An 11,606-nucleotide genomic window follows, 5' to 3' on the forward strand; every position below is an offset into this window, starting at 1 on the left:
CATGAACATTAATCAAATGTAATAATTTTTTCTGGGTACATGATACCATACAGTGGGGGTCTCAAACACGCGGCCCGCGGGCCAAATGTGGCCCGCAGGACACTAGTTTGAGGCCCCCGCCTAGATATGAAAGTTTAATGTTAGTGCGGCCCGCGCAAGTTTGATATGGATGCTGTATGGTATCATGTACCCAGAAAAAATTATTACGTTTGATTAATGTTCATGTTAAAGGTTAAATAACTGTTAATAGTTATACTCCCTATCCGTGTGGAAGTGGTAAGTTTTTGGCTATTTAAGTTTAAAGGAAATAACTTTTTTCTTGTAGAAAATTGGAACCAAAGTGAAGTTTTTTTAATTTTTTTGTTTTTAATAAATGCGTTTTGTTTTTTTTTGGAAAACCTGATGCGGCCCAGTCTCACCCAGATCTAGAGCAACATTATCTGCACCAATGGCTGGACAGGATTTAAAAAAAAAACTATAATAAAAAATATTCTTCAAGTTATTTCCTTTAAACTTAAATAGCCAAAAACTTACCACTTCCACACGGATAGGGAGTGTAACTATTAACAGTTATTTAACCTTTAACATGAACATTAATCAAACGTAATAATTTTTTCTGGGTACATGATACCATACAGCGGGGGTCTCAAACATGCGGCCCGCGGGCCAAATCTGGCCCACAGGACACTTGTTTGAGGCCCCCTGCCTGTTAATAGTTATCCTCCCTATCTGTGTGGAAGTGGTAAGTTTTGGGCTATTTAAGTTTTAAGGAAATAACTTGAAGGCTACCATTTAGGTCGCTATAATAATAATTTATAATTTTTTCTGGGTACATGATACCAAAGGTCCTCAATCAAGGTTAAAGTTGAGATTTTTTTACGCTGACCTCTCCAGGAAGTGGACCCCATTTGCTTGATAGAATGATCTTCTTGTTGATTAGCTCTGCACAATCTCCGTTATTAGCATCACTGAGTACATTCCAGCCTGAGGGCGCAGCAAAATAACCGCTGCCATTTGTGTTTGTGTTTCTGCCGCGGTTCTGAAACAGGATAGGCTCATTTATCTTGGATTGATTTATTATGTTGGCTCTTCGTCTAAAGAGTTAAACCTTTTAAACAAATTAGCTGTGATAAAAATGTTGAGTTGCGTTGTTTTGCAGGCATTTTTAGGTCATTATTCTTTTTGGTGCCGCAACTACTTCAGCTAGAAATGTAGCCGTGTGTCCCGCATGATTAAATAGGCAATCAGCCAGTATCGATGAACATGATTGGTTGGTGTGCAGCAGGGCCTCTGGTCTGTGGTGTGTTTCTGAGGTGCTGTCTCGTCTGCGCCATTTGGCCCCCATGGATGCTCAATCCCCCCCACCCCACCCCACCCGCTGTCAACGACGCATGCTTTATGTCTCCTGCAGTATTGATTTTTCTACACCCGCTTCAATTCCTTTGCTCGACAATATTCGTTTTTTTCAAAACCTGGAGCCGCCGCCGTGGACAATTACTCACGGAAATCTGTCCTGTGCAGTTTCTTTGATTTGGTCATTTCCGAAGAAGGATTCGGGATTTAAAGTCGACATTTTTTTTTTCAGTCGACGCCATTGCAACTGCTAGCCATTAAAATGGAATTTATAGTTGGAGTTTTGGGTGGAGCTGAACACAAGCCACACATGAAGCGGCCATTCCTGTTAAAATAAAAAAAAATTGATATGCATAAAATAATATAATATAAAATGTATAAAAATAATATAAAATGTATAAAAATAATATAAAATGTATAAAAATAATATAAAATGTATAAAAATAATATAATATAAAATGTATAAAAATAATATAAAAATAGGGTCGAATGGTTAGCGCGCAGACCTCACAGCTAGGCGACAAGGGTTCAATTCCACCCTCGGCCATCTCTGTGTGGAGTTTGCATGTTCTCCCCGTGCATGCGTGGGTTTTCTCCGGGTTCTCCGATTTCCTCCCACATTCCTAAGAAAATGCTACGTTAATTAGCGACTCCAAATTGTCCATAGGTATGAATGTGAGTGTGAATGGTTGTTTGTCTATATGTGCCCTGTGATTGGCTGGCCACCAGTCCAGGGTGTATCCCGCCTCTCGCCCAAAGACAGCTGGGATAGGCTCCAGCACCTCCCATGACCCTCGTTAGGAAGAGCGGTAGAAAATGAATGAATGAATATAAAAATAAGGAAAAAAATAATGAAATAATTTTCTTATGTTAAAACCTTGAAACCTTTAATAACAATAATAATATTAATAACAATGTCACTGTAGCTTGGATAATATGCAGGTCACATTATATAAAGTAGAGCATTGTTGGCATTTTTTAAAAAGTTTTTTCCAGAAGGCATCCTATTATGTGCATTCTTAGTTGTCTCTTTTTATCTGTTTGTATATCTTTCGAATTCATATAAGAGGATTGATGGGCAAAAAAAGTGTAGTTTGCCTTTAAGAGACTGGATGTCGTCTACAAAATATTACCTTTCAGGTGCGCAGAGATAGCATGCAAACACCTGCAGGGTCTTGAGACACATGCTAACTCGCAAACTAGAAAGCTAGCGACCTAAACGGTAGCCTTCAAGTTATTTCCTTGAAACTTAAATAGCCAAAAACTTACCACTTCCACACGGATAGGGAGGATAACTATTAACAGTTATTTAACCTTTAACATGAACATTAATCAGACGTAATAATTTTTTCTGGGTACATGATACCATACAGCATCCATATCAAACTTGCGCGGGCCGCACTAACATTAAACTTTCATATCAAGGCGGGGGCCTCAAACTAGTGTCCTGCGGGCCACATTTGGCCCGCGGGCCGCGTGTTTGAGACCCCTGCTAAACAGATTTATTTGTTTTTGTATTTTTCATCCCCTGACAGTGAGGTATCACCACACCGATATTGTAGTTCTTCAGCTTAATAATATTAATAACAATAATAATAATAACAATGTCACTGTAGCTTGGATAATATGCAGGTCAAATTATATAAAGTAGAGCATTGTGGGCGTTTTTTTTATAATTTTTTTCAGAAGGTATCCTATTATGTGCATTTGTAGTTGTCTCTTTTTATCTGTTTTTATATCTTTCAAATTCATATAAGAGGATTAATGGGCAAAAAAAAGTGTAGTTTTCCTTTAAGAGACTGGATGTAGTCTACAAAGTATTACCTTTCAGGTACCTTATTTTGAATTTTCCAGTTCACTTCCTGTTATAGGTCATATTCTTTTTAGTTTTCCAAATGATTTCTCATCAGGAAAACAGGAATAGCTTTTGCATTCCTCGGGAGCATGTGGCCGGCATAAGCAAACATGAGAGCACACAGAAAAAGGGAGGCAAAAGCGAAAGCCAGAAGATGACAGTGTGGTTTGTAAACAGGCAGCTGGGCTTTTTGTGTGAACGGGATGAACAAAGAGAGCAGCCTGTCCTCAGGGGGGGAAGGGGAGAAGGCAGCCTGACAGCCTCATCTGAGCTGCCTGGGACTCGGGGAGGAGAGATCTGGACTGGCCTAAATCTACTCCTCAGCTTCACTATTGTCTATCTATTCTCTAGCTCCCTCCCATCCCTCTCTTTCAGCCTGCCCCCCCCCCCTCCCGCCCCCCTCCTTCTATTCAGCCTCGTGAGTTGATGCTCTCCTCGCTGCATGAGTAAGGGCGAGCGATAATAGAAAAAGGCAGTCTTGCTGCATCGGTACATTTACTCCGTCGTTGTCTTATCTCTCCTCGCATCCAGGAACGAGATAAGTTCTACATGTCGCGCATTGTGGTGCTGGAGCTTCTTCAGGCTCTCAAGTTCAAATCCCCGCTCCCTGACACTAACTTGTTACTTCTGGTGCAGGTAAAAAAAAAAAAAAGTGAAATTTTTTTTGAAAATGCCAATTTCGGTCGCCACTCATGCGCTGTGCTATTTTAGTTTATTTGTGCAGATATTGGCACAAGGCTGGCAGAATCCACCATCATCCAAAAGCACATGATCTCAACGTTGCCGGGGGTAAGATTTAGCTAAGAACCTTATTTATATTAAAAAAAAAAAAAAAAACAGCTGGAGTAAAGACAGCACCTAAAAATAAAACGTGTTTTTTTTCCAACAGTGCACAACGGCAGCAATGGAATGTATGAGACAATACATCAGTGAGCTCCTGGACTTCATTGCAGACATGCACACCCTGACCAAGCTCAAGGTGGGTCTTCTTCAGCATCAAGGACTACTAACTAAAGATACTTGTTTTGGTTGAAACTTACCAAAGATATATTATTTTTAGCATATAAAACCGTGTTGAGTACCAAACGTTTGGTACAGTAATAAATTGGTTTCAAACCCAATAATTATAAGCATTTTTCGTAATTAGAGCATACAAAAACTGTTTACAATCATCTAAATACAGTTTTAACATTATTAGAGCCCTCTAGACATGAAATAACACCCCTACAGTCATCTTTACACTCATGGTACCCAATAGAGTAGACATAATAAGAGAAAAATAAAACCTATAAAAGGGGGCTGCATGGCGGTCGAGTGGTTAGCTCACAGCTAGGAAACCCGAGTTCAATCCCATCCTCGGACATCTCTGTGTGGAGTTTTGTGAGGGTTTTCCCCGGGTACTCCGGTTTCCTCCCACATTCCAAAAACATGCTAGGTTAATTAGCGGCTCCAAATTGTCCATAGGTATGAATGTGAGTGTGAATGGTTGTTTGTCTATATGTGCCCTGTGATTGGCTGGCCACCAGTCCAGGGTGTACCCCGCCTCTCGCACCGAAGACAGCTGGGATAGGCTCCAACACCCCGGCGACCTTCATGAGGATGTGGGTGTCTACCAACCTGATGGGTCGATCCCCAGTCAAGGTTATTCTGCAATATTTCAGCATTCCGGCTGCACGGTGGTAGAGTGGTTAGCACCCAGGCCTCACAGCTAGGAGACCCAAGTTCAATCCCATCCTCGGCCATCTCTGTGCGGAGTTTTGTGTGGGTTTTCTCCGGGTACTCCGGTTTCCTCCCACATTCCAAAAACATGCTAGGTTAATTAGCGACTCCAAATTGTCCATAGGTATGAATGTGAGTGTGAATGGTTGTTTGTCTATCGTATGTGCCCTGTGATTGGCTGGCCACCAGTCCAGGGTGTACCTCGCCTCTCGCACCGAAGACAGCTGGGATAGGCTCCAGCACCCCCGTGACCCTTCTGAGGATAAGCGGTCGAAAATGAATGAATGAATTAAAACCTTTAAGGCATAATATAGATGTTAGCATTGTCACGTTAGCATTGCTAGAGTTCCTTGTTGTTTTTTTTCAACTTCTGTTTTTATTTTTACATTTTCTATTTTTATGCTTACTATTGCTTAATTTAGGCAAAAGAATTGGGTCTGTCAAATGATTCTTTTTTTTAAAAATTAATCAGATTAATCATGGTTTTTTTTGATTAATTAATCATGATTAATCACCATGTCACAAAGACATAAAATCATCTTAAATGTGCATATTTTTTATATAATGTACAATATGACCGTATTCAACCACAAAATAGCGGGGGTTTATGAATCATTAATATGTTTTTGAAAAAAATAAATTACTGTGGATAATATTTTTTTCTATTTGTACAAAAGAGGCATATTTTAAATTTATTGAAATGATTCGGCATCACGTTTACAGCCGAGTATCCTGGTTTTCCGGTCATCCCATCCCATTATTGTGGCCTCTTGAAATGTTTTTTTTACTCAGAGCCATATGAAGGCTTGCTGCCAGCCTCTACACGAGGATACTTTTGGGGGGAACCTTAAAGTGGGCTTGGCGCAAGTGGCCGCCATGGAGATCAGCAAAGGCAATCACCGAGACAACAAAGCTGTGGTTCGCTATCTTCCTTGGCTCTACCATCCTCCGTCCACCATGCAACAAGGGTGAGACTCAAAAACCAAATGAGACCCAGATCTATGGTATTTATTAAGGGGGGCGGGAAGTATTGAAGATGTTGCGTTTAATGTCATGTTTTTCTCTGCAGACCGAAGGAATTCATAGAGTGTGTTTCGCACGTGCGTCAACTCTCTTGGCTTCTTCTGGGTTCCCTCACTCACTGCGCCCTGCATCAGGGTTCCACTTCCTGTATGCCCATCCCTCTCGATGCCGGCTCCCACATCGCCGATCATCTTATTGTGATTCTTATTGGCTTCCCCGAGCAATCCAAGGTCTGGCCAGGAATCATCGCATCCATTCCCGTGAATGTTTAGTTCCGGTGGATCTTATTGGTCCTTTTTCTGTGTGTTTCTTACTCAGACGTCGGTGCTGCACATGTGCTCTCTATTCCACGCCTTCATGTTTGCCCAGTTGTGGACCATCTACTGTGAGCAGGCAGCTGCCGCGCCGTCTTTGCAGAACCAAAACCAGACCGAGTTCTCTTCCGGTGCCATTCTTACAGGCCTGGAGTTCTGGAGTCGTGTGACGCCTAGCATCCTCCAGCTCATGGCGCACAATAAGGTGGTGAGTGCGTTCCCCTCCTCTTTATCCATCGATGTGGTCTTAAAATGGCGTTTTAAGGTGTTACAAAACACTAACAAATACTTTTTTTTTTCAATGCTGTGCTTATTTCAGATGGTGGAGATGGTTTGCCTTCATGTTATTAGTCTGATGGAAGCCCTGCAGGAGTGCAACTCAACCATCTTTGTCAAGGTTGGCGCTCTAGTATAAACAGTACATCAATTATGACGCATTATTTACTGGTTATTTTAGTATGGGGGACATATTTAAGGAGTGCACAGGAGGCGGGAAAAGCAAGGTTATTGATACATAAAGTAAAAAAAAAAATGAAATGTAAACCTCCTCCCATGCTAAAAAAAAAAATAGTCCTGATGTGCTGGCCTAAACAAACCCTACACAGGGCCGACATCCTGTCATGTAACTGTTACCCCAAACAAGATCCTAACTAAATCCTTAAATAAAACCAAAAACAGGACAAATAATAAGCTGATAGAGTTCCTTGTTGTTTCTTTTTACTTGTTTTCTGCACAGTACTTTCTGTAGTGACTATTGTCTCATCCATGTAACATTACTAACACCTTGTGACCAGTGTAGAATACAACATGTCACAATGCCATTGAATGCGTCCCCGAATGCCTTATATTTGCATTTTAGTCCATGTCGCCATTTTTTATGCTTACAGTTGCTTAATTTAGGAACAAAACAAAAAACAAACAAAATAAATAAATACACAAATATTTTTTTTTAAGTAATCCGATTAATCATGTGTTTTAGATTAATTAATCATGATTAATCACATGTCACAGAGACATAAAATCTTCTTAAATGTGCATATTTTTTATATAATGTACAATATGGCCTAGTCCATGTAGCCATTTTTATGCTTACAGTTGCTTAATTTAGGAACAAAACAAAAAACAAACTAAATAAATAAACAAATAATTTTTTTATTAATCCGATTAATCACGTTTTAAATTAATCATGATTAATCACCATGTCACAGAGACATAAAATCTGCTTAAATGTGCATATTTTCTATGTAATGTACAATATGACCTAGTCCATGTAGCCATTTTTATGCTTACAGTTGCTAAATTTAGGAACAAAACAAAAAACAAACAAAATAAATAAACTCTAAAAAATTTAATCTGATTAATCACGTTTTAAGATTAATTAATCATGATTAATCACCATGACGCAGAGACATAAAATCTGCTTAAATGTGCATATTTTTTATATAATGTACAATATGACCTAGTCCATGTAGCCATTTTTATGCTTACAGTTGCTTAATTTAGGAACAAAACAAAAAACAAACAAAATAAATGAATAAACTTAAAAAATTTAATCCGCTTAATCATGTTTTAGATTAATTAATCATGATTAATCACCATGTCAGAGAGACATAAAATCTGCTTAAATGTGCACATTGTTTATATAATGTACAATATGCCCTAGTCCATGTAGCCATTTTTATGCTTACAGTTGCTTAATTTAGGAACAAAAGAAAAACAAACAAAATAAATAAACATAAAAGTTTAAAAATTAATCTGATTAATCACATGTTTTAGATTAATTAATCTGATTAATCACCATGTCAAAGAGACATAAAATCTGCTTAAATGTGCATATTTTTGATATAATGTACAATATGACCGTATTCACCCACAAAATAGCGGGGGTTTATTAATCATTAATATGTTTTTGAAAAACTAAATGCAAGGGATTACTGTGGATAATATTTAAAAAAAGAAGTATAAGAGCACAATTAATTTCCACCTCTTTGTTCCTTCCCGTAGCTTATTCCAATGTGGCTACCCATGATTCAATCCAATCTTAAGGTAAACCATTAAATCTCTCCGCTATTGCTAAAGTGAGCGATAAAGTGGAATAACTATTAATCGTCCCCTTCCATCCTCCATCAGCACCTGTCGGCCGGGCTACAGCTGCGTCTCCAGGCCATCCAGAACCGTGTGAACCACCAGTGTCTGCAAGGTCAAACACCCGGAGCGCCGCCGTTCGCGCTTCGCAAATGGTTGCAGTGTACTCAGTTCAAAATGGCTCAGGTGGAGATCCAGTCATCTGAGGCCGCATCGCAGTTTTACCCCATGTGACCTCCTTTCCCAAAAAGGACTCACCTTTAGTATAATATGTACAGTAGATCTATACTATTTTAAAGTACTGCTTTAATTGTGTTGTGGTCTAAAAGCATCTACTCATTGTATGACTTTTTAAACAGGCTCCAACCGGACAATAAAAGTTTAGTTATTTTTAATACACCGTGCTATTTATTATTCAAATGTGACATTCACCGCCCTTATTCAAAATGTCCACTTTACCATAAACGCAAATGGAAGAGCGAGTAAATCAACCCCGCCTTGTCCCCCCCCCCTCTCAGGGAGGATGACATAGCGTGCGTTTACCCTGCTCCCATCTCTGATCCTTGTCAGAGCATCCGTCACGCCGCCTCTCTGTCACGACTCGGATCCATCAGCAGCCGGTGTTGAGTTCCTAACCGGATAAGACGGAGCCAGACCTTGGGAGTTGAACAAGACTATTTTGGTTGTGCTCCCACCTCGGTGGCCTCCGAGCAAACACGATTACCTTTGGCTTAATGTGGTTTGGGACCATGAAGCATTGTTGGGAGGTTTAACTGCATTAGCGTCTGAGAAGAACAGACGTACATGTTCATTTTTCTTTTCAAAATTCATTTATCAAGCTTTAACATTAATCAAATTTAAATATTACACATTAAAAGAGGGAGGGAGCAATAGTTTTTTTTTTGTTTTTTTTTTGCATGCATAAGTAGACCCGTGATGAGAGGTGTGAGCCAAATGAGTCACACAACGTGACTAATGAACACACACACACACACACACATGCGCACTCACGCACTCCACCCGGGTGACCCATGAGGCTGGCTGAATCAGCCTCGCAGTGCCCCCCCACCACCACCACCACCTTGTCATCAACCTCCAGTCTTGGCTCATCAGAGCTCCCCTGCTGTGGGAGGACGGACAAAAGCGATGCAGGCTACATGCTATGTTTACGTGTGTGTGTGTGTGTGTGTGTGCACAGGTGTGTAATCAAGTGCCCTTGCGGCGGGGGTTGCATCTGTCATCCGCTGCCACTCTTGTGATGGTTTTTGCCCTTTTTTCCCCCCCAAAAGAAGCAGCTCTCATTAGCAGCGGCTTATGTAATCAGTGTCCCACAGGTATGCGGTTCTGGGTTCTGACCTGCCTGCCCGCCTCCTGGAGGACATACAGGGGGGGGGGGGCAATGGTAATTAACGAAAAGGCCTCTCAGGTGGAGAGGGTCCTCCTCAAAGATTGTGAAGGTCAGAAATCTTGGAAAAATGGACAGGCCGGACAAAGTATGAATGATTAAATTGCTCATAGTGTCCGTGAGCACGGACACGGCCATAATGTAGTCACTGGCACTTCATATTAGAATTCATAAAGTACACCCAAGGGGTCACAACGCAGGTGCAAAAAATTAGCTTTCAAAAGTTTTGGCGGCACAATGTAGTAATAAAGTAAGACAAAAAAAAACAGCCTTTCCTTTAAATGTATTATTCCTAAATTGTATGATCTCCAGACCAGCATAGACCAGCTACCAGCATGAAAACATACATTTAGGAAAAGTAGACCAGAATAGACCAGCATGACCAGCATATGTTGTGTTTTCGTGGTGGTAGCTGGTCTACGTTGGTTTTCGTACATACCCGCACAAAAACAAAATGTACGCTGGTCATTCTGGTAGCTGGTCTCCAGACCAGCATAGACCAGCTACCAGCAAATGTTGTGTTTTCGTGCTGGTAGCTGGTCTACACTGGTTTTTGTACATACCCACACAAAAACACAACATTTGCTGGTCATTCTTGTAGCTGGTCTCCAGACCAGCATAGACCAGCATGACCAGCATATGTTGTGTTTTCGTGGTGGTAGCTGGTCTACGCTGGTTTTCATACATACCCGCACAAAAACACAATGCATGCTGGTCATTCTGGTAACCAGCATAGACCAGCTACCAGCATGACTAGCATACGTTTTGTTTTCATGCTGGTAGCTGGTCTACGTTGGTTTTCGTACATACCCGCACAAAAACAAAATGTACGCTGGTCATTCTGGTAGCTGGTCTCCAGACCAGCATAGACCAGCTACCAGTACGAAAACACAATGTATGCTGGTAGCTGGTCTATGCTAGTTTTTATGCATATCCGCACAAAAACACAATGTATGCTGGTCATTCTTGTAGCTGGTCTCCAGACCAGCATAGACATGCTGGTAGCTGGTCTACGTTGGTTTTTAGTACATACCCGCACAAAACAAAACATATGCTGGTCATTCTGGTGGCTGCTCTCCAGACCAGCATGACCAGCATTAGTTTTGTTTTCATGCTGGTAGCTGGTCTATGCTAGTTTTTGTGCATATCCGCACAAAAACACAATGTATGCTGGTCATTCTTATAGCTGGTCTCGAGACCAGCATAGACCAGCATGACCACCAAATGTTGTGTTTTCGTGCTGGTAGCTGGTCTACGTTGGTTTTCATACATACCCGCACAAAAACAAAACATATGCTGGTCATTCTGGTAGCTGGTCTATGCTGGTCTGGAGACCAGCTTTACCAGCATACATTTTGTTTTCATGCTGGTAGCTGGTCTATGCTAGTTTTTGTGCATACAAGCACAAAAACACATGCTGGTCATTCCGGTAGCTAGTCTCCAGGCCAGCATAGACCAGGTACCAGCATGACCAGCAAATGTTGTGTTTTCGTGCTGGTAGCTGGTCTACGCTGGTTTTCATACATACCCGCACAAAAACAAAACGTATGCTGGTCACTCTGGTCGCATAACCAACGTAACATAACCAACATAACCAACATACATTGTGTTTTTGCGCTGGTCTATGCTGGTCTGGAGACCAGCTACCAGCATGACCAGCATACGTTGTGTTTTCATGCTGGTAGCTGGTCTACGTTGGTTTTCGTACATACCCACACGAAAACACAACATACGCTGGTCATTCTTGTAGCTGGTCTACAGACCAGCATAAGGTAGTTGATGCCATATGGTAGCTGGTCTATGTTGGGTTTTTTTTCAGCAGGGAAGCCTGTTATTCTGGTGGTCAATTCTG

General features: G+C 41.0%; 1 protein-coding gene across 6 annotated transcripts in view; it reads left to right on the plus strand.

The window, feature by feature from the left end:
• Positions 1-8,744, plus strand: part of unc79 (unc-79 homolog, NALCN channel complex subunit) — a 64,365-nt gene extending 55,621 nt beyond the window's left edge. For 5 of the 6 annotated variants that reach the window (XM_078796231.1, XM_078796230.1, XM_078796226.1 and 2 more), the window contains 9 exons: positions 3,740-3,844; positions 3,920-3,997; positions 4,098-4,187; positions 5,720-5,895; positions 5,997-6,180; positions 6,269-6,472; positions 6,584-6,661; positions 8,269-8,310; positions 8,395-8,744. In XM_078796231.1, the coding sequence (XP_078652357.1) occupies positions 3,740-3,844; positions 3,920-3,997; positions 4,098-4,187; positions 5,720-5,895; positions 5,997-6,180; positions 6,269-6,472; positions 6,584-6,661; positions 8,269-8,310; positions 8,395-8,583 (1,146 nt within the window). In that variant the 3' untranslated portion in view covers positions 8,584-8,744. The remainder of the gene's footprint in view (positions 1-3,739; positions 3,845-3,919; positions 3,998-4,097; positions 4,188-5,719; positions 5,896-5,996; positions 6,181-6,268; positions 6,473-6,583; positions 6,662-8,268; positions 8,311-8,394) is intronic. The other variant, XM_078796227.1, reaches the window with a different exon arrangement.
• Positions 8,745-11,606: the final 2,862 nt, after the last annotated feature.

The sequence above is a fragment of the Doryrhamphus excisus genome, linkage group LG14 (genome assembly GCF_037039965.1).
Source record: "Doryrhamphus excisus strain RoL-2023G ecotype Guam linkage group LG14, RoL_Dexc_Guam_v1.1, whole genome shotgun sequence".
In the NCBI taxonomy this organism is placed as follows: domain Eukaryota; kingdom Metazoa; phylum Chordata; class Actinopteri; order Syngnathiformes; family Syngnathidae; genus Doryrhamphus; species Doryrhamphus excisus.